The sequence below is a fragment of the Alosa alosa genome, chromosome 1 (assembly GCF_017589495.1).
Source record: "Alosa alosa isolate M-15738 ecotype Scorff River chromosome 1, AALO_Geno_1.1, whole genome shotgun sequence".
NCBI classification, from domain to species: Eukaryota; Metazoa; Chordata; class Actinopteri; order Clupeiformes; family Clupeidae; genus Alosa; species Alosa alosa.
The window spans coordinates 34,935,692-34,960,020 of record NC_063189.1 but is presented as its reverse complement, the minus strand read 5'-3'; the positions used below and the strand labels follow the sequence as shown (position 1 = coordinate 34,960,020).

General features: G+C 42.8%; 1 protein-coding gene across 1 annotated transcript in view; it reads right to left on the bottom strand.

The window, feature by feature from the left end:
- The window catches only part of LOC125304720 (receptor-type tyrosine-protein phosphatase S-like), a 70,290-nt gene extending 53,187 nt beyond the window's left edge, over positions 1 to 17,103 (bottom strand). Inside the window, 5 exon segments of the mRNA XM_048259213.1 lie at positions 2,398 to 2,539; positions 3,111 to 3,256; positions 5,122 to 5,302; positions 6,977 to 7,050; positions 16,836 to 17,103. Coding sequence (XP_048115170.1) covers positions 2,398 to 2,539; positions 3,111 to 3,256; positions 5,122 to 5,245 — 412 coding nt within the window. The 5' untranslated portion in view covers positions 5,246 to 5,302; positions 6,977 to 7,050; positions 16,836 to 17,103.
- Positions 17,104 to 24,329: the final 7,226 nt, after the last annotated feature.

Sequence of the window (24,329 nt, the reverse complement as noted above, 5' to 3'; positions counted from 1 at the left end):
CAGAGGAGAGAGAGTGAGAGAGAGAGAGAGAGAGAGAGAGAGAGCAAGAGAGAGAAAGAGAGAGAGAATGTGAGAGAGAGAGAGAGTGAGAGAGAGAAAGAGTGAGAGAGCAAGAGAGAGAGAGAGAGTGAGAGAGAAAGAGTGAGAGAGAGTGAGAGAGAGAGAATGAGAGAGAGAAAGAGTGAGAGAGCAAGAGATAGAGAGATAGAGAGAGAGAGAGAGAGAGATGGTAAGGAGGGGAGAGAGCATATAAGGGAGGATAACTGCTCAGGGAGGGCAGAGATGGTGATGTGCAAATGCAGATCCAGACTGACAAAGGGAGGAGGATAAGAAGGAAGGTTAAATCACAGGGGGAGCCATGCAACACAAAGATCACAAGCCACTCAGATAGGAAATGAAAAAATAGATCATACTAAAGAAAAAAGGAAAACAGAAAAAGAAGAGCGAGAAAAAGGGGAATAGTGGGGGGTGAGGAAAGAGATTGAAGGAGAGAGAGAGATAGAGAGAGAGAGAGAAAGAGAAACAGAAAGAGAGAGAGGGAAATACAGCGCGCCGGTGAAAGCACAGAGCTGCCATGTCTTCAAAAGGCATCCAGCCGATACAGCGCTGACATTCTGTTGACAAAGTCAAGGTGCAGGATGGCTCTTTCTGTGACACCTCAGAGAGGCACTATTTTTACCCTGCTGAAGCGGCTGGGTAATAGGCTCCCGTTTGCAGCGTGCTGGAGGTCTTTCACCGGCTCCGTGACCCACCTTCATGTCTGCTCTCTGCTGAGACTTTAGCTAAGGCTGCCAACAGGAGGCCAATATACTGCCCATCCTTTTTCTCCATCTCAGTACACGTGAACATGGGCACACACACATACACACACACACACACACCAAGAGACACACCTCACACACCGTCACTCTCACGCACTCAAGAGAGTGATAAAGGGGGTGGGAGTTGTTTGTGCCGCAGCAATGACAAGTAGTGAGCAGATGGGCAGGAGGCTATTCCCCAGGCTCCGGCCCTTCTGCTGCCTCATGAGCCCTGCCAAAGCACACACACACACACACACACACACACACACACACACACATGCACGCACACATATGCACATGCACACATGTGCACACACACACACACACACACACACCACATGCACACACACACACACACACACACACACACACACACACACACATCCCAGTCTTGCCTAATCCCCTAGTTCCTCATGTAGAAACGAGCCTCCTATGGTAGCTGTCCCTTACTGGAGCTGGAGGTCTGTGTGTTGAGCAGGCCGCCATTACATGGCACAGAAAACAGAATGCGCCCAAGACACAGTTCAACCAGCATGGAGGCACTTCATTACCAGCAGAGCATGACGGTGAATACATACATATAATTACATCAATACGTGAATGCTTACATACATATGAATACAAACATTTTAGTGCATACCATTTTATTCAATGCTGACACTGCCTATATCTAACCTGAAATTCCCTAAAGCTTAAAAAAACATACATTTATGTATGACACTATAAAGTACCTGAGAAAAATATGTGTTTACATTTGATTTCACAGATAGTAAACTAATAGAGATCAAATTACAGCAGAAGCTCTAGCTGAAAATCATCAGACCTTCTGAACCTCAGAACAATTCCGTATACATGGAAATTGGCAGTAAGTGACAACATCAGGAAAGATTAGGTGATGTACCAAGGGAATACTTGTGAGCAAATCTCAGGTAAAACTGCAAAATATGCAGAATTGTCTTGGGCTTTTACCGGCATAACACGGGGACATATTTCACCATTATTTAGGTAATCAAAGTATGCCAGAGGAACCTCTGAGACTCACATCTGAGAGGGGCAGGAATACATTACCATAAGCCTAAGCAGAAAGACCCGCCCCCTGACCCGCCAATCAGATTAGCAGACACCAAACCCCCACCCCACGCCCACACACACATCCACACACACACCCCGTCTGGACATCAGATCTGGAGAGGTTAGGGAGAGGCATGGCTACAGGAGCTCTGTGTCTGTCTCTGAGCGACTGGAGCAGACTGGTGAGTCAGTGCCTCAGCAGGAGTGTGCTCAACTTGTTGAGAAACTTTAATTTTCATTCGTCTTATGCACTCGCAGGAGTATCAATGTTACTATGGCAACAAGCTTTCTCCCATTTTGTATCAGATCTCATTACCGCCACTATGAAGACCACAGGGCTGACCATGTAATAATGGCTTCTATTTATAATTTATTTGCAAAGCAATAATGGAGATGGGGTTCATGACTCACATGCGTTCATAAGTATGTGTTGATGGCATGGATGATTTTTTTTTTAATTAGCTGCACAATGGACACTATTTTGCTTATGTTCACGCTCAGGAGGTTCAACCATGGCACTTACCCCTAAGGATTGTGAGTTTGGAAGTGACTGATATTTCTCCCTCGCTGTTGCGGGCCACGCACTCGTAGATGTTCTCGTCCCGCGGTGCTCTCAGGGGCTGGATCCTCAGCACTGCCCCCGCGCCTTCATCAAACTCTATGGTCTGCACCCAGAAAGACCCAGAACACAGTGAGGACCATCAAACTCTATGGTCTGCACCCAGAAAGACCCAGAACACAGTGAGGACCGCAAACCACATTGTCTCAGTTTTTTATATTTTACTCAAACACGGACAAAAAATATTAAAAATTAGTAGAAATATGGGAATGGGGCGGTGGTAGCGTATAGTGGTTAAGGAGCTGGGCTAGCATGCAAGTAGCCTGAAGAGTTCCACCATTGTGTCCTTGACCAAGGCACTTAGTCCTGATATGCTCTGAGAGAAGGGAGAATGGCTCTTGTCATATAATTGACATATGTAAGTCGCTTTGGATAAAAGCGTCTGCTAACTGAAGATAATAATTTCAGCCAAGTATATACCATACAGTTACAAGATTTTACATGATTCAATGATTGTAATGGATATTGAACGTTTTGGAAATAATATATATTACAATATACAATATAAACCTACTCATAGAACATTTAACAATGTATGTAATTTATCCATTGATGCTGGAGTGTGTGTGCAACAGACTGGTGCAGTAACTGATACTGAACAAGGGTAGGTGACTGACCTCAATGCGCTGAGAACTGACTTTCTTTCCTTTTTTGTTCCACACGACGTGTGGCTTGGGGTCACCTGTGGCCTGGCACACGAAAGAGACGGCCCCCCCTGACACACCGATCTGGTCAGTGGGAAGCTTGATGAATCTCGGGGAGACTGGGGGGAGACGGGGGAAAAGAAGAAGATTTGTGCCTGGAAATGTTGTCAATCACAGGCTAAAAAAAAAAGTGACAGGCCCTGTAAGAGGTGAGACAGTCGAGGAGGGGAACGTTGACAACGCTGGGCCATCTCAGTGACACTCTGGTGACAGAAGGCAATAACACACAGCAATATTTCTGTCCCCCCCCAATTCAATAAGCCATTACCAGATCCATCCCCAGCCATCCCAGAATAGAATAGGATCAAATTCAGCTCAGACAGACGGCCCCAGCACCTGAGATTGACACCCGGTGAGTCCCAAGGTGCTCAGAGGCCCGTCGTCATAGATACAAAAACCTTCCAAGCACCGGAGCCTGGCCTCTGTGCGCTGTTGCCATAGCAGCACGTCAAACGGGGCAAGCTGAAACTCCTCCCACTCAGGAGTTGAATCAGACTCATCTATCAGATCACAGCTAGAGCTGACCCCTCACCATGGTAACCACCCTTTCCCCTCCCCCTTCCTTCCTCTCTCTCTCTTCCTTGCTGTCTCTCTCACGCTCTCTTGCTTCATCTCCTCCTCCTCCTCATCCTCTTTCCGCCGTCTTCTTTCACAGGTGAGTCTCCTCCATGTAGAGAGTACCGGAGTGGAACAAGCATCTAAACCTCCTCCTCCTCCTCCACTGCACACACTGTCATTCTGATTTAACCACTCACTTACTCAGGCATGTCAGGGGCTTTTGTATTTGCCGTTATCAAACTATTCCCAGAGGAGGAAGTGAGAGAGATGGGCGAGAGAAGGAGAGAGGGTGAGAGAGAGTGAGAGCGAGAACGAGCGAGGAAGCCAATGTCATCTTGGTTTCGCACCTCTCCCAGACGCAACAGCATCAGCACTGCACTGGGTGTGTTTTTGTTTACTCGGGAATTCTGGGAGAATTCTAGAAGCAGGGTGAAAATCTCCAGGGAGAGCTCAGCTCCCATGTTAGCAGAACCGTGCTGGTGCAATAATCAACCTTTCTTATGTTATGCAAAAAAATAACATCCTCAAAGCAGAGAGCTGAACATCAAACAATCTATATGACAATATGGAACAAGATTTCAGCAATTAAGTACTTGGATAGTATTTTAACTATCGTAGTATTTTAAGCCCCAGTCTTTATCCTTTTCCAGCAACCTACAGCCCATAATGCATAATGAATCCAGCACAGATACATTTATACATTTATAAGTTGAATCTTATGTTTACTAATTCCCTGATTTCTCTGCAAATGGCCAAGCTCTTAACGGCAGTATCTCACCAACAACTGTGCATCTAGCCCCTCATTTATGTGGACACCATACTAGCACATCACCAGTACACAGGGTGCAGCATCACCATGACAACCATGATCAACCCCCTGTCAGACCACAAAAAGGGGGGGGGGGGGGGGTTCCTGCCAGAAAACTCAACACAATATATAGATCCTAGTATTCTATGTCTGTCTGACAGCCTGACAAACACTGACATGCACATGACACATATAGGCACGCACAGACTAAGGGTGCGTGAAATATTCTCTAACTGGCATGCTACATGTGGTGAATCCTGCAGCATGGTTAAAGGCAAGTCATTTTTCCCATTTTATGGTTCATGCTATGGACTGGGCAAGTTGAGATAAATCTGTGTGCCCCTCTATGATGGACGGTGAGTAAGCTTGGCTTGATTCACTTCTCCCTAGATAAGCCATCCGCGTTTAACATGTAGCATTTTTCTATTTTCCTTTCAACAGCCCAGCCTGTCTACCTGTTCCACGCTATCTCCCAGTGCTATGACACACGGAGGGCTCTGTCAGCATGCAGGAGAGCGAGAGGAGATGTGCTGTAATGAGCGGACAGATGGACGGTACCTAAGGCAGCGGAGAGGTTGTGCAGAGGCAACAGGAGCAGGCTGAGGAGCAGCGCCAGGCGGTGGGCGGGGCGGCAGCTCGGCTCAGCCTGAGCCAAGGCGCCTCTTCCTGTCCAGAGAGCCATGACCCCTCAGTGGGGAGGGGGCAAAGATGGACGCTTCACTTATGATGGCCAGGCACTCTGCAAGACAGACAGATATTATCAGACAGACAGACAGAGAGACAGACAGATCAATATAATTATACCAACAGTAACTCTAGTTCCTTGTTCAGATACTAAATTTTATGCAGGTGTGACAAGATTACAACAAGGTTACTGATCTTTTTTTGGTAGAAGATTATGATGTTTCATGTATAACAGTTACAGTTTTGTGTACACAAAATTAACTACGGTATATTCAACAGTACGCTGTGGCCTACAACACATAATGCGCAAACACAGGCAGAAGGTTGAGAGGCCTCCATATGTGGATTAGTGGAGAAAAAATGCATGGATTTTCACAGCATAACCATCTGTTTTTGCCATGTAGAGAGACCGCAAATATGGTCCTCTACTCTTCATTTTCAGCTGATACATGAAAAATAAACATCGCTGCATATGGCACATGCCAAGAAGGAACACACATGCACTTGGAAGCACATAGCAATTACTCTCCAAAAAGATTGGATTTTGAGTGTCTTATAGGATGTCAAGGGTAATGATGAATTTCTCTTTGCTCTACAGTCTATAAATTCAGCTGTTCACTCAAGCCTCCACTCTGCTTGCAATCCCTCACGCAAATACACACCAGCCTCAGTAAGTGCCCCAGTGATGATCACATGTATTTGACATATGTCTCTTATTGACAGCACTAATGTGAAACACGGCTCCGTCCTAAGACAGGGGTGGAAATGGATTGTCACGGGCTCCATTAATAATTAAGCAACTTCCTGGGCTTGGTGCCCCTTCCAGTCCAAAGTCTCACATTAAAACCCAGAGCGCATGAACATGGTCTCAGACTGAGGGCATTTTTCACCATTGGCAGAAGTGCATCAATTCAGCCGAGGTCTGCAAAAGCTCCCTGGTGAGAAGTCGATAATCCACAAGTCCAATCGATTTTTGTTCCCCCTCGCTCCACCATGCAGGTGTGAAGCCAAGCGAGATGGGATCTGATAATAAGTTTTCTCTCTCTCTCTCTTTCTTGCTCTCTCCTGCTTTTCATATTACAACACTGTAACAATCTGTGCTTTGCCCCTGCATATAAAAGACAGTAGTTAACCACTTGCGCAGGGAAAGAGACAATTAGGATCCACTGTTTGGGGCACAATAGGTTGTGAGGCATCATTAAAGAGTGACCTCAGACAAAACAAAGTGTCTTCACTTGATGTATTTTGTATTTTCATGCAAAGCACCTTCTATCTCTCTCTCTCTCTGTCTCTCCTTTCATATAAACCTCTGCAGTCAACACGCAAACCGAGGCTTTCACTAAGCCTGTGAATTCCACCTCTTCCTCTTTCCTGTATTTAAGCTTCCCTCCCAACCGTGGCAGATTTCCCTCCCTAAAATGACCCCATCCAGATGTTGCTGTTCTATGTGATCTACTAACACAGTTTAGTAAGAACCCGCAGTAACGGATAGTCTTTTGCTGATGGCGCAATGAGCAGAGCAGTTTGGGGCGATTCATCACTTGGAGCGGTGCTCTGATCTTTTTTAATGCTTTGCCTTTGTCACTTTTCTTTAATGAAACACATTCATGACCAAATTGGCTGCACAAAGAATTGCTGAACTGCACAGAAGCAGCGTTTTGGCCAGAAACCTGAGTCAGTTTTGAAATCAGAAGCACTGAGCGAGGCAAAAGAAAGGGGATCTCCTTACCACTTTGTCTTTTTAAAACCTATTTAGCTTCATGTCCTCATTTCCGTAATCCCCCGCAGCCAGAGCCAGTACACCTAAAACCACAGATAGAGGATAAAAGATTACATGTCTCAAGGAGCAGACAATGTTGGAATATGCTTCACAAATGGTGAGCGAAAAATGCTGTAAACCTGCTTGCTAAGGCCTTAATATTGTTATACACAAACAACAACCGGATGACTCAATGGAAGCATGTAGAATAGAAGACCACTTCTGGGTAGGGCATCGTCCATCGTGATGGTTGAACGTCATCTCAGTGGGAAGCAGCCATCGTGGTGCCATGCCCCTACCTGCCAGGCACGTACTATAAACCTTGCTGTAACATGGGCTAAATAGATTCTTTTTTAAAACTTTTCCCTGGAAATGAAATTGAGCCTTAAACTGATGCATATGCGGGGTACTTTAAAGGCTATCAGACAGAGAGCAAAAATGAAGGATTTAATAGTCTATGTGAAACTACCGTCTTATAAGCTATAATTCCTGATTGTGACATTGCTATTGTTTTTTGTTTTTTTGCATGTCTCGCACTGTAGCGTACATTGAACTTAAAATATTTCATGTTTTAGCATAAAATAGTCCTAAATATTTTAATATATAATTTTTTAGCATAAATATCATCGTATCATCGTCCATCGCAATGTTATACTGTACACATGTCAAATCACGATTAAGATGACATCACCCAAACCTACTGGGAGAGTTGTGAACAAATATATGCAGCAGACACTTTGAGTATCTATCCTATTATGATAAAAGCAAACCACACATACGCAGATGTTTTCTTGTCACAATCGCATGTTTAAAAAAAACACTAGGGCCTAACTTCAAAATCATTATGTAGAGATCTCTCTTATTGAATGTGTGGTCATTAGATTGTTCTACCACACATTTCTTCCTTTCTCCCCCTTCCCTTCGAGCAGCATTCTGCATGCGCAACTCCCATCCATCTGTGAGATCTGCAAACAGAATCCAAAACCTCCAGGGAGTCTGTCTCCACGACTACCACGCAGTAAGCTCCTCTCCAGCTCAGCTTACACTATCCAAAGAACAGCTGCCCTTGTGAGGTCTGAAGGAAAGGATTATGAGTCTCAGGTTTGGGTCTCACACACAGGACTCCTCCGTTGATCTTGGAGTCCCATCAAAGGAAGAGATTCTCACCATGAGTCAATTATGGTGGAAGCTCTCCATTTTGTGGGGTCGGTACATTATGGTTTACAGAGAGACACAGTAGCATGACTGAGGTTTAAAGCAAAAAGGTCTGCTAGCTCCTCAACTGAAAAACAGAGGAAGTCCATCCTCCTGAGGTGGTGAATGGGTTGGCGTCAGCGGCCATAATGGCTGCAGTGAAACAGCCAGCTGACCTCGGTTGTTTCCAGCTAATGCACGGGGGCTAAGCAGCTTTGCCCAGGGTCACCACTAAAGTTAAGAGATGTTAGCCATGCCTGGGGTTTGCAGAGAGTGGAGTGGCAAGCTTAGAGCAAGCACTCTCACTACCAGCTGCTCAGAGTTGCAGTCATCAGTGAATGGGCATCCCTTGAGGTCAACTGTGGGTGGGGGAATGGTGCGCTTAGGGTGAGTGTAAGCGCTAGACTGAGCAGATGGTGCCATAGGCTTATAACATGGACTGAAAGCAAGGAAATGGGTTATCAGACTAATTTGAAAGAACAATACAGATGTTGCCTGAGACTCCCTATGACTCCCTATACTGGGTGATAGATATCCATTCCCATTCAGTTTGTGGACTTCCCCCTTCCACCTCTACCCATGTTATGTGGGAATGTTGTGGATATGATATGGAGTCAATAGCCGGAGCTCATGGCCAAGGAGCTGCTGTGTCAGACATTAGCATTAGACCCTCTGTGATCCCACAAAGGCATATGCAGATATGGAAATAAGAGCGGACATGCCGAGAGAGCCAGCATGGCTAAGCCCAAGTAAAGGTTTGAGGGAGAGCTGTAGGGTGGATTTATTTTTGTTTATTGATTTATTCAGCAGAACAGTGTATAGCAGGGTATAGCAAACTTCCTAGGGAAGATAGAAAATAGTGACACCTCTTCTCTTTCAAACTTGAAATTATATGATTATTAGAATGACAATAAAGTAGCCTAATGCAATGAGAGAATGGCCCATTTTGAATCTACAAGAATGTAGGAGAATATTTTTATTTTATTTTTTATTTACTTTTTAAGCTAAATCCGTTAGAACTGCACATTTGTGTTTACCCACAAGTAGGCTACTCCTTATTGCAAGTCAGTCAGTCAGTAAATATAATTAATGACCTCTACTTTGATCACATTTCAGTAACTCATTAAGGGGGATCCCCCCATATCTGTGTGGAAAATTGCAGGAGTTCTCCTTTTAAGGTTGCACAAAATAGCTATGCAGGTGGAATATTGAGCTCTGCTTTCTGTCTCACGAAAGGAGCATTTGACACACACAACTGAGACTGCCAGATTCCTGATTTTGACTTTCTTGGTTCTGAATGTAGGGTAGGCTACTTTAGTTTACAAAAGAAGTAACATCTGAAAAAGCTTTCTAGTGGTATCCTCATCCTCTTGTCATGCTTTCGACTTCGAGTTTCAACAACGAAGCAAACAGAAAAGAATTGACCCCAAGTAAACGACCATATCCATCCGTTAGGCTGCTTTATTACTGTATTTAAGATATATAGGGCACTGTCAGCTTTTTTTTTCTTCTGATTTCCACATTGGCAGTGGCTTTCTAAACAGTGATCATAATATCTCCCCACTGTTAAATGGTGAGAGAACGGTCGGTTGGCATTGCTGGAGCTGAGCGGTAGGTTCCCTCCATGACCCTACAGCCTGTTGGTAGTGTGTGTGTGTATGTGTGTGTATGTGTGTGTGTGTGTGTGTGTGTGTGTGTGTGTGTGTGTGTGTGTGTGTGTGTGTAAATGTGTGCCTGTGTATATGTGTGTGTGTGTGTGTGTATGTGTGTATGTGTGTATGTGTGTATGTGTGTATGTGTGTGTATGTGTGTGTGTGTGTATGTGTGTATGTGTGTGTGTGTGTGTATGTGTGTGTGTATGTGTGTATGTGTGTGTATGTGTGTGTGTGTGTGTGTGTGTGTATGTGTGTATGTGTGTGTATGTGTGTATGTGTGTATGTGTGTGTGTGTGTATGTGTGTGTGTGTGTATGTGTGTGTATGTGTGTGTATGTGTGTGTATGTGTGTGTATGTGTGTGTGTATGTGTGTATGTGTGTGTGTATGTGTGTATGTGTGTATGTGTGTGTATGTGTGTATGTGTGTATGTGTGTGTATGTGTGTGTGTGTGTATGTGTGTATGTGTGTATGTGTGTGTGTGTGTATGTGTGTGTGTATGTGTGTATGTGTGTATGTGTGTATGTGTGTATGTGTGTATGTGTGTATGTGTGTATGTGTGTATGTGTGTATGTGTGTATGTGTGTATGTGTGTATGTGTCTGTTTTCCCACTTGAGAATATAGACTAGCCTATATATAATTCACACTCAACATATCTCATGACATTTATGTTACAGGATGACCAAATAGGGAAAGGTGACATAATAGAACATCCAACTCAAGAGCAGTCAGTGAGTCCACATCACCGATCAGTGGAATGCATCAGTGTGTTTGAAAGCATGAGCCAGAACAGCAGGCAGGTATCTGGCATAAAATAAGCACAGGCTTACGGCTCCCGACAGACATGCCTGAATAGGAGACTGCTAATAAGCCCGAGTGCTCCACATGGTAAATGTCAGGGGGCTACAAGCAGTCTTAATATTTCTCCATATGCTGAAAAACATAATTCAATAAATCCGAGCTGTATGAGCTGGGGCTGATACAGAACAGCGCTGGGGTGGTGGGGATGGGGGGCGGATGCAGCACAAATGCAGAGACTGAGCTGGGCTGGTGGTGATAGCGAGGTCTCTGATCACATCCCCAGGGTTCTGTGCGGCGCGGACAAGTGCTGAGAGGCTTAGAGGCTGAATGTGTTCAATCCTCCCACTTTGGGCTCAGACGTTTTTTTTTCTTCCTTTGCTCATGCAGACTTGTCACATCTGCACGGCAACCGGTTGTACAGAACCTTCTAGAATCATTACCAGTCTGCTCCTCTATGATAAGTGTAGCAGGGCCCGACGTGCTAGCCACAGCCCAGCAATCTAAATAGAAATTCACGGTACACGTGTAACGGCAAAGATGATCTGTGAATCTGAAAGGAGTAAATGCCTCAGTAGCAGTAGCAGTGATGTGTGCCAGCAGGACCACTCTAGACTCTAGAGTAATAGAATACTGCCAGGAATAACGATGTGGCCATGATTACATTTAAGATATAAAGTTAAGAGCCTCTAAAGTGAAATTAGATGTTTAAAGGACACCATTCTAATACAGGAAGCAATACTTTCAGTGCCCATCGATCCAAGAACCTTTAACTGGTCAGCCGTGTCTGTCTTGCAATAAAATCTATGGTTAAGTAGAGAATGTTTTTTTGCCTAGTTTTGATCATGTCCATCTACTTAGCTGCTGACCATCATGTCATGTCAACATGATGCCGTATTATTCAGGTCAAGTCAAGCTAAATAAAAAAAGTCATTTCAAAGTAAGAGTTTGTATATTAGTATATTAAAAAGTCACCACACTAAGTCTAAATATCACACACTAAGTTTAAATATGAATAACATGAATAATGACATTGCATTTCTACACTGCATTAGTCCTATGCTGAGACTGCCCTAGCATGTGTTGATAACCCACTTATGGAAACCATTCCAAATATCATAGCATACAACCTAGTGCCAGTGGAATGAAAGCCTACTTTATTTTTACCTCTCCCACCCCGGAAACAGGCTTCCCAAAGCCCAGATCATCCTCTTTAATCTACTGTCATTACAGATGAGCTGCATGATAGCACATCACCACACAACTGCTCCCATTGTGGACAGCGGCTTTTATGGCAACTTGAGTGAGATAGCCTCGGATAAGTGCTGGTCTAGTCACTAAGTAGAAAATGGCACACACACACACACACACACACACACACTGTCCTGAGTGCAATAGGACCACGGGTGTGGCAGAGGCTGTGTAGCTATGTAGTACACATCATCCACATTTACATACTGTATATCACATACTCTCTCTCTCCCTCCCTCTCTCTCTCTTTCTCTCACACACACACACACACACACACACACAACTGTTCCCATAGATGTAACGATCAGGGGAGTCGAGGTCTTCCGATATGACAGTTTCATACCAGACTGTATGATGGCTGAACAACTCTTGCCCTGGTATTCTTGTTTGGCTGAAATGTGCTGGATTTGTGATATATTTCCTCAACATAAAGTTGACTTGAAGCTGCCTCCCAGATTGTGCAGGTCAAACTGTCTACAGACAAGTTCCATTTCATGAATGTTAAGATGATCTTTGAAGCATTTGATGGGTCTATTTCAGTTTGTCTCTCTGAACTGACTCAATATACATATACAATATACAACCCTCAGTAGACCAGGAATGAATACACACACATACTGGCAAAGATTGTAATTTTGAATAATTTAGTCTACCTGTATGCAGAGGTGTCAAGGTAAAATTCATACTTGTCTGTCTCCTAAGCTCTCCTATTCATCTTACTTGAATTCAAATCAAATAATAAACCATTTAATCACTGCATCAACCAGTGAAAGGCAGAGATCCATAACACAGCTAAGACCTTGTCAACACACATTCCAATTAGTATATCTTTGCCTCACAGGCCTCTTCAGCTAGACTGCCTTTACTGTGGTATATACTAATAGCTACACAGTCATTCTTCTACCAAGAAGAAAATAACATATAGACAAGGCTGAAAACACAATATGATCCAGTCCAGGAAATGTCTCTTCAATTATATTTTATCAATGACGAGAAGATTTACATGTATGGCATTCATCCATTTAAAAGTTTTGAACAGAAGGGTCCTATACAGGAGGCATCATTCACTTCCAGTGTTTGTGAATCTTAGATAAACCTTTGCTGCAGCGCTCTGGACCTGCTATTATTCTGCCTTTCTTTTTTTAATATGTGATAAATAATAGCTACACAGCTTCATCTCCTCCAACCCATTATTCCAGCGCTAAATTAAAAATTTAAACCCATCCAGCAAGGTAGAGGGTGTAACCTGAGCCGTTGCCAGGAGACAGCAGATCCAATCAGACGAGCATCTCGGGAACTCTATGAAAAATGGCAGCACCTTGTCAACTGAAGCACCACCACAGTCTGTTTTATTTTTAGCCCTCCACCGCTTCCCCTGTTCTCTTGGTATCCTTTAAAATACAACTGTCCCCTCACTCATATGAAATTTACCAGGTTCTAAATGCAGGCCTTTAGAATACAACTGTCCCCTCACTTATATGAAATTTACCAGGTTCTAAATGCAGATATGAAATTTACCAGGTTCTAAATGCAGGCCATTAGAATACAACTGTCCCCTCACTCATATGAAATTTACCAGGTTCTAAATGCAGGCCTTTAGCATTTTTCCTGGCACTGCCACAGAAAGCTGACATTGTTTAAAAACACATAAAAGCTCATAGTTCACTTTTTAGCATGTAAAACAGTGCATTGCCTTTTTTATTTCCCCAGGTAATTGATGATAAATAATTCCTGATACAGCGGGTAATTCTTACAAGCTGCTGCAGTGGCCTCCTTTATATCCCTGACAACCCATCCTGGTAACCGGTGAGAAATTCCTTTATTGATCGAGCAGAGAGGGGTGAAGAGAGCATCTAAAATTCTTATGTGAAGAAAATCAATGGGCGCCGCAAAAGGGCTGACAATGAGCAAGATGACGGGACACCTGCTACGAAAACTCAACACCAATCTTTGGCTCATTAAGCCTGACCCGCAGCCACGAGGGGAAATACAAAATGGATTCATCTACGGCTGTGGCGTCCACTTGGTCCTCCCAGACCAGAGGCGACCATGAGAGATCAGAGGTCAAAGGGACCCTACTCTGAGAGCCAGTCATCATGTCACACTGGGACAGTTATTACCATGACATCAGAGAACACAATTTCACCAACCATAAAAAGAGGCACAGACATAAAATGTTGTGGTACTGCTGTGGATAATAAACCTTTGCCATTTCTGTTCTATAACACATACACTGCTGCGCTCAAAGTGTTAGTGTTGGTACTAAGAGGCTTATTATTGCAAATATCCTCTATTGAAAGAACAGGTCATACTGATATATTCAGTACTTCACCTATCTTCCAATATTTAAAGCTAATTCACAGACACTTCATGAAGAGGATATAGAATTCATCTAAAAAAAAAATATCTTAATGCGGGATGAATTAATGCTGTGCCCACAAACATTTTCTAACATAAAGAGTGTTGACATGATTCCACTCAATCTTTCCCATGCACACCCACATCTATCCATTTTCGTCAGTCGTCAAGACAGCTCCCACCACCTACCACCACATCCTCTCTCCATGTTCAACTGGATTTGGCATGCCAGCACTAAGAGGAGCCAAATATGAAGTTGTAACATGTCAAGAGGAAAGCATCTACAATGTTTTGTTTTTTCCTGTGAAACTTAACATGGCATCCCAAAACACATGTCTGTGTCAGAGTCAGCCAAAGCGTGTTCGGTATTTGCGCAGTGAGGATGGCCTTGACCTTTCATTTCTGATGCAAACAAAAATGACTAAAACAATATAAACTCAAGGCACACACTAGTGCTTTTATTTAACACTGAAGAGGCAAAATGAGAACAAGACAGGAGAGAAATGTTGTCAATATAATATATATCTTTCCAGGTAACGCTTTATTGTCCACAGCAGATAGATCTGGTGGCTTAATTTATTGCTGAAGCCACAGATAACAGACTGGCTGTGGCCTTTAACCTAGACCAGATATTTCTTAGGGATGACAAAAGATAGAGGTTACATTTTGGAGACACATGGGGGCATACATGCAACCATCTCCACTTCCCCTATGCATTTAGCAATACAGAGAAATGTTGACATCCACCCCAGTGAATCTCAATTTTCTTTGAGATGTTTGTTTAGTCTCTTCTTCTGTAATGCTAACCTCATTAGAAGTATGGTAAGTTCATCACCTAAAGATAAAAAGAAAGGCGTGAAATAACTCCATGTTGGCTCTTTACAACTCTCAAACATATGCGCGGGAATAACAAAAAATAGCCTACCACACAATCTGCATTCCTGCTCACCTGTTTCATCTTTTGCATATAGACACAGTAAAGAGCAGAAACGGACGTTTCTGCACAGCGGATGATTTTTTTGGAATTGAAATTGTTTGAAATTGTTTGCAAATGTGTATCCAGGGCAATATAAGTGTTCATAATACAAACGTGCCCTTCAGTAATTGAACGTCAGTGTTTCTGACGACAGAAGAGTGGAAGGGGCCGTCCAGTGAACCTAAACAGTTTAGTGAACATTGCAAAAGCGATCACATTTAGCCACGACACATCTCTGACAGCCAGCCAAAATTATGAACAAGAAAATGGTGAGCCTTCAGTTTCATTTTACCGAACCTCACACATGTCTGGAGTCCCTGCTCTCTCTTCACAATTCAGTTTGACTTTGGCCAAACCATTAATGTTTTACTACAGTTTGGGCTGTTAATGGTTGATAACACAAGACACAGCAGGTGCCTATGGTGATATGAAGAACTAGTTTTCTGTAAACACACACGTACACGCACGCACGCAAACACACACTACAAACATACAATAAAGTAGCCTTTAGTATTGACTTCAGACTAGGGTGAACTCTCATCAACGGTCTGATTAATCTAGCCTATCAGAAAAAAAGCTTATTTCCCAGGTTATGCTAAACTACTGTATAGCCTATTCTACCATCTGACATAGGCCTATTGCCTCTAATGTCATTCACAATCTTAATCCCCATGGCACCCAAACATCTATGTTTCACCAAGAGAGCATTAGTCCGATGCGATTCTGATATGGTAGGAGCACAGATGGGCTATCGAAAACCTGAACAACGATATGATCCTGCGCTATCCTACCGTTATTCACCAAACATTGCACTGCACTGGCCAGACTTATTCAAATACACAATCTGTGCGATGTACAGTGACAATCAATTGCAAATGTATTTCACCAAACTGTTGGACTAAAACGCAAAACAATCATACCGGTGGCATGGTATAATCTGATGTGGCCTGCAATTTCCTTTATCAGTCAGTCCACAAACCCTATTGGCCTCCATTGAGTTGCAATCACAGAGTATAGCCTACGCTCCGGAAAAACCTGGCATCGGTCACTTAGTCGGCAGTTACCACGAGCGTAATTTAAAAAGAAGTCTTTGTGCGGAATCCCACGCTCGTGTTAGGAAGGCTTATGAAAGAAAACGATCGTGTTACAACTGAAGTCATTATGCAAAACAATAAAAGAACAAAGGCAAATAACGCCGCCGTCGATGATTGAGGGGTCCCCCGTGTATTCTTAAACGAACAATGAGACTGTGGGATACAGCTGGGTGGCACGAGCATCGGATGCCACCGACAACCTGCACCAACCGCATAGGCAAACAATATAATGTTCATGGCAAATGTTGGGTATCAGTCTTCGGCTTTCTGCTTTTCTGTTGGGCTATTTCTGTCATTATTGACTTTAGATGACTATGAAATTCTAGTCGAAAGAAACGGGAAATTCTCTCTCTCGTGCAGACAGCTACATCCAACATTGCACCCACGGAGGTGAGCATAAAGAAGAGTTGAGTGAAGAGCACCTCGGCTCTTAGTGGGCTATTATTTCGTTTCATATGGCAAACCGATATCAAAACTAAACAGGCTTTTAAAAATGTCACTCACCTTAAAAACGTTTATTGTTGGTAAAAGGCATGAGGCCATCCACATAGGGGCTTCATGAGGAGCGGGAGGTAAGGGGAGCCTGGCAAATTATAATCCGGTATCTCCGTGCTTTCTTCAAAAAATTTGAGATGCTCGAATTGTCTCAATGAAAAAATAGTCTAAATAAAAAAAACGGTGTCAGTGAAGCTGCGCTATCTCACTGGGCTGCTATCTTTCTGTCCCCATTTCGAGAAGCCTCCGTTAGGCTGTGCGGTGTAGGAGAATGGTGGTTGATGTCATCGATACTCTCTCAGCCCTCCTCCTTGGTACCCTCCCTACTCACACATACACACCCTACTCGCGGTGATGTGATGAAGGCCTCTCTCGCCAATGGCAACCTATGTGTGTAGGCTTTGTGAACTGAAAGAGCTTGAGGTCAGTCTGGGCACAACGAATTTTATTTTAATTTGGCATGGACTGTCCTGGCATCGACCTTGCATAATGTTGGTTAAATCTTTATTTTATTTTAGGCTAAATGAGCAATAATGCAGTACATACCCTCTTTGAATTATGAAATGAAATGTCTATTTCTGTTAAAATCATCCAGCATGTTTTGACAGTGTTTTGATAAAATGGTGTCTTGTGTGACCCCCCTCACCTTCTCTTCCCCTTGTTGTAATCCAGGAGTTCATCTGCAGCATACAGCATTAGGGCCAGCCAAGTCAGCAGAAAGCTGTGCCAGCTGACACAGTTTCCACCCCTATACTGGAGACAGCCATAGCCTTCATCAGGCTATTCCACCCTCTCATTTGACACAGATTTGAGCTCCACTGGTGTGTTCTGCATAAATGTACTTGCTCAGATTGGAAATTAAAAGGCACTGTAGTATGCAAACTGCTCCAGCACCATGGGTCGTGGGGGTACCTTTAGAGAGGCCTGCTTTGCAGAACTAAGTATAACTGGCAACAGCACACACACGTGAAACTGAGAAGGCATAAGGTCTACCTGGAGGAAGAATGAATAGCCCTGGGTGTTGTAGGGTCTCTATGGAGATGGGTCAAATAGGGATGGGTACCTTAAACACATACATCTCGCTGACTTGTGAAGTTGCTTAGGTTTTCACAAATTAATCATGCATTTTTCTCAAGATCTTTTTTTATAAAAAAAATATATCCCATATATATCGAAATGTATCCCATGATTATTGAGTGTATAGTAGCCTATTATGTCAGTTTTAAGACATTACACCCGTTAGGCCTACATGTGCACAAAAGGCTGTCGTCCATTTCATTTACTATATGGTGAATATACATTCACAAGGAGAAGTTGTTTAAATAAGACAGTTAGAATAGGTCTTTGTTGTCATCAGATGGTAGGCTGTTCAGTACAGACAAAAAACAGCCTTAGATAAATTAATTTGTATCTACTGCCACCTTGTGGCAAAAAGTTTTGGATTCTTGCCGATTATTCCAGTGACTTGAGTTATACAGATGTGGGGAAAATATTATTAATACATGTGTGAACTTATCCTTTGCTTTTAGGTAGAGTCACTAGGGGTAATAAATTATCTGTTAGAGAAAGTGTGTACCACATCAAGTATGATATTTGGGGAAAGAAAGTCCACACACAGCAAAGCAATCAGTAAGGCCAACCTACCAACTGCCTGGGCCAAGGCAGTAGATGCCTTGCCCTGTGAAAAGAACTTGTTAGAGAAGTAGCTTTGTTGTGCTACCACCAATCTCCTCCTAAATGTATACATAAATATCTGTAGTGAACATTTTCCACCACAGGATGTCAGGGTTATCCCCAATCCGCTCTCAGGCTCAAGATATATAAATAGATAGATAGATATACTTTATTGATCCCTAGGGGAAATTCAAGGAATATAAAAGGCAGCAGTAGTTTTGGTTTAAAACTGGTACAACTAAAAAGCATGTACAACAACAGTCATGGTGACACTCATAATAGCTTACCAACACACTAACTACTGGCGATGATGCTATGATTGTTGAGATATGAAAGCTTTTCTCATAGGGTGTTCCAGACTGAAAGACGTAGGTAATCTGTGCACATTCTGAATGGCTAGTGAGAACAATGTGTGTGTGTCTGTCTTTCACATAATCATACACAATCCAAATTAATTTGAAGATGAAGACCACAACTTGTTGTCTATAGAAGCATAACCCCAAAAAGTGGCAAATGCTGCAGATGCTTTGAGGGGTTGATGATAAGGAGTATTGTTTTAAAAGAAAACACACTAAGTGCATTCAAAAACACACTATAGTGCATTCAGAAACACACTATGTGCCTTCAAAAAGTCGAAGTTCACGCCCCCTCATGTTGCACTATAAAATTGTTTAAATTCTTTCCATCATCAATTTACACTCAATGCCCTGTAATGATAAGACAAGCAGGACTTTTCAGATGCATGAAAAAAGCAATGTGACATATGTACTCAGACCCAAAAGCATTTAGCCTATTGGAAGTCTTCTTGCAATTGAAATTGGGTCTGGATAAGGTTCATTCACCTCCCATTTCCAAGGGGCCGTCACCAGTGGGCGCCAATCAAAATGCCTCTGGACGCACAATTGGATAGACCTAAAACCAATCAGAGCAATGAAGGAGAGGACATATGCAGAGCAACGGAAAAAAACATCTCAACAAACAAGCATTTTTTTCAAAAATTGCTTTGATGCTATCATGTCTCTGCACATCCTCTCAAGCTGTTCGGTAGTGATGTTCGGTGGGGTTCAATTGGGGTTCTATAAGCCACTTTTTTGTCTTTGTCTTGTCTTGTCATTGTCTTGGCTGAGTGCCTAGGTTCATTGACCTAATGGAAGGTAAAACCCAGAGCAATAGAAAGAGAGATATGCGAGAGTGACACTCTGATGTCACTGCCACATGATCAAAAGTTCCAAAAATGTGCTGAATGGCTGAATCGCAGGAGGGTGGGATGTATTTCTGGATGCTGGAGAGCGTTATCAATTAACTCATTGACTACTGACCAAGTGGTTGGCCGTTTTAAGTTCCAAAACTCCCATCATCTGGAAACTGTCATGGAAAAGCGCTGCCATTGTTTGGTCTCTTATGGGAGTCAACCCTCTGTTTTCTCTACCACTCTGGTAAAACCTTGGCCCAGTCTGAGGTCCTGGGTACTCTGGATCAGCTTTTCCGCAACAAGGACCACTGACCAGAACACCAAATAGATTAAAATCTATTAAACTATAATCATTTTACAGTTTTCTGGTGAAAAACAGTGGACTTTAGAGCAGAAAAAATACCCTGTGGCCACCATTTTGCTCTCTGCCATGAAGCAGCAGAGAGAAATCTCAAGCATATTTTGTGTAATCTTGCAATTACAATCACTCCCTTAGCCCAGAATTGTTATGTGTCTTTTAGGCCAGTGTCCACCTCTCCCATATTATCCCATTTGTGCGAAGTAGGGCAGCTGGAGGTGGCCCTGTGGAGACTATGGGTTTGTAAGAGGACAAGGCTCTTACATCAGGCTTGTCTGATGGCGTGGTAGCATCCATTCAGAGCGTCAGGGCTCTACCTATGCACTTTTTCTCTATGAAGTGATAAGTCATAACAGTCCTTTTCAGTACTCAGTTTTGCGGACTATTACCCTGGGAATCCAGAGTTCTCGCGGGAGCGCAATATCAATTTGCTTAGCGAGAGACTCTGGCAATGAGTAATGATGCACGTTACTTTTGCCCCTTGCATCGCGAGGAACCAATCACATCTGTGGATCTGATATAGGCGGCCAGAGGCGAGCTAAACAGATGACAGTCGTAGTGTTATCCAATTGCGTCGAAGTCCGGGAATGTGTCAGTTAACATTGGTCGTATAGTGTTATTCATTTGCGTGCAGTGAGATTTCCAAATGCATCCTTGGTGCTGCCCCTCGAGTTGGGCCATTACATTATTCGTGGCGAGACCCTTAATCTTTCGGATTTGGGTCTGGAATCTCCAGGCTAGCTGACTATAATTTCACCTTTAATAGGGGAAAATTACTCTGATACCTTCAACAGGGGAAAGCTGCTCTGATTCTCAAAGACCATCTGGTAGCTCTTTCTGACATAATTTCCACGTTGAGGATGCAGGCCCAGGTTATCTCACTCTGGTGTCAGGTCTTATGGTAGGAGTGAAGTGGCTCAGGGTCTCCCGACCTACTGGGATCTTTTGATCCAATTGAACCTGTGGTCTGTGCTAAAACTGCCTCTGTACGTGCATCAGCAAACTTACGGGTGTTCATGCACTCTCAGTTCACCCATCCTGTCAGCATTTTTAACGAGGGTAGATACAATGGTGATGTGCCTACTCTACACTAAGATAACCCTATGATGATCATGGCTCCTATTGTTTCCAGAATTAGGTTCTTGGATGGCCAATCTCTCCCCACCGCCATTTGCTTCAAAGATCGAATAGGTTATACGCTCAGTGCTATTGGCAGATTTTTGACAATGTGACCAGTTTATTGTGTGTTATGGGGCTACCTCTAGTGGTAAAGCCTTCACACTGGACTAGATAGTGGAATGTCAATCTCCCTCCATACCTTTGTGCTCCATGACCCATACATAGTGCTGTATGATAGGGGTGAAGTGTATGACTTGGCCTCACCATCAAGATTAATCTATTTTCAACTTAAACAATATGTTCTCTAAAAACTAGGGCTGTCAAAATAACTGATTAATTTTGCTTAATTAATTTGAGAAAAAATAACTGATTAAAAAAAATAGTGCAGATTAATCGATTCCGTATGACCTTTGACCCTAAGCCGTTCTAGTCAGTAACCATACTGTAAAGTGAAGGAGAGAGAAGAAAACTGCCTTGATCATTGATTGGAACATTTACTTTTAAAAAAACGGCCTGATGGTGTTGATAAAAATAAAGAGTTGATTAAAATAAAGTCCTCTGCAATGTCTGTAGCAAGGTATTTGCATATCACCGGATTTTGACAACTCTAAAGTTGCACATCAATGCAAAGAAATAGGGTTGACATTGAGGGGAGTGTTAATTTATTTTCATTGGTAGGTTATATCTGTGGCCTGAAATGCAATGTATGTGAAAAAAAACTTCTTTCTGAAGCACTTCCTCAGCATAGTAGGTAATATCGTAGATTATTATGGCCATTATTTGAACAGTGAAAATAATAATAAAAGTTTTTGAACTTTTATGTCACTAATGCTGATTATTCAATGATTCATTTGAATTTAAATATTTAAAATACTTTCACAGCGAAAATTATATGCGATTAATTTAGATTAATTAATCACAGAGTTTGTAATTAATTCGATTACATTTTTTAATCGATTGACAGCCCTCCTAAAAACATATACCCTACATGTGATTTAATGAACTGACATGTCCCACTTTCCACCATACTTTGGTGCACCATGACCTATACATAGACCTGGTGAACCGAGTATACGTCTGATACATTTTGGCATCTACCATTAGGGAGAGGCCGATTAAACCATCAAAACTATATCTATTCCAAAAGCCTAAACCCTTGAGATGTGATTTCACACAAATTCAGACCTGATTAAGATCAATTGAAAACAACACAATACTGTAATATTGATTGAGTAGTTGATACGATTATATAATAATATGTTCTCAATATGTTTTAAGCTGTTTTACTCTCCACACAACACAAGATTATGATTAATGGGAGTGTGATGCATCACCATGTGAGAGTGATGCATCATCTGGAGGCCATTCTAATTGGGTACAGAAATCATCTTCTGTGTGAATAGCGCAAATGCATTGATTTCTAGGGTAGCCCTATTCACAGGGCTTAAATAACCTAGGTTACTCATATTCATATTCAGTACATCCCCAGACTTTAAAAGCATTGTTTCATCAGAAGGGGTTGGGTGCTTTTGTAGAGATCAGGCAAGCAGGCACAGTTACTGGACCTGGGAGCATAGAGAGGGACTTGGTCACAATGTGGCATTCGGAAAACCTGATTTATCTGCATCTAACTGAAAGATATAGTCATGAATGATGGCACTGACTGAAGTATGAGAATGACACTGGATGAATTTGGATGGGCAGAATTTTTTTTTTTAAATAATGTTGCCTCACACCAGCCAAAGTGTTTTCCCGAAACGATAATTATGGTCATTCTAAATTAATTATTTCCCTATATTGTGATACTACATGCAAGGCGATATATTGTGATTGTTCAAATCTATTTTTTTTTTTTAAACAGTCTCAGTATAGATAATAATAAACCCTTACCGCCACCATAAAAATCTAGGTCAATTTCCAATTTTCCTTTGCAGTAGGAGAGTCAGATGTCGGAGGATAGATTACATTACAAAAAAATCAGTCTGCCACAAATATTTGCATATAAACTATTCATTAAAAATCAATGTGTTTTTGAAAACTGTAGATATTTTCTTACATCCCTACAGTTCTAGTCTGTGGGCAGCCTACTGGTTAGCGCTTCAGACCTGTTACGGAAGGGTTGCCGGTTCGAACCCCGACCAGTAGGCACAGCTGAAGTTCCCTTGAGCAAGGTACCTAACCCCTCACTGCTCCCCGAGCGCCGCTGTTGTTGCAGGCAGCTCACTGCGCTGGGATTAGTGTGTGCTTTACCTCACTGTGTGCTGAGTGTTTCACTAATTCACGGATTGGGATAAATGTAGAGACCAAATTTCCCTCACGGGATCAAAAGAGTATATATACTTACTTATACTTAGTCCAAAATCATTAGAGCGAGATAAGCTGGACCTGGTTGAGTGAAAATGCTGTTGCATTTTTCTGGCAATCATTTAATGGAAACCTAATTGACACCAAACATGCCCTCTCTGACACACTCTAAGGGGTTGTCTTACACTGGTGCACTTTACCGCATGGGACTACCAGGACCTAAAATAGTGGTAATGGTAGGTAAGGGGCGAGGGGCAGACTTGCCATCTAAGTGCCCCACACGCACAAATCCACCCCTCCCACTGACGTCTGTCACACTCTATTTATATGGTAAGCAGCTATGATGTGGCAAGCTCAAGTTTCCGATTGGTCTTTTTGTGCATCGCCCTCAGTCTGTAAACATAGGTTGGGACCTCATACCATGCTAGTGAGAAGCTTAGACAGATGACAAGATGGGAAAAATTAGACACCGGCTCTTTGTGGCGAGAAAAAAGACTGATTGAGACTCCACTATCCTGACCTAACGCTTCCCCATTCCAGAGCAGGGCTGTCTCCTGGAGGTTGACCTAAATATGATTCATTGTCTAGGGAGGTGTTCACGGGCAAAACATGCTCTTTCTCTTCCATGCTCATGTCTTGGGAGGGGACCTGTGAAGCTTGCTTTCTATGTGCTATTAAAGCAGCATGCAGAACACTCACCCCTTTTTAAAGGCCTGCAGCTGGAATGCCATGATCATTTGAACCTCTATTACTGCAGGCTCACTCTGTCCATAGACTACCAGGGGAGGGAGGGAAGTGGGTCCAGTTCATGAGCAATCCCAGCTGTTGCAATTTATTCCACATGATAGACTGAATA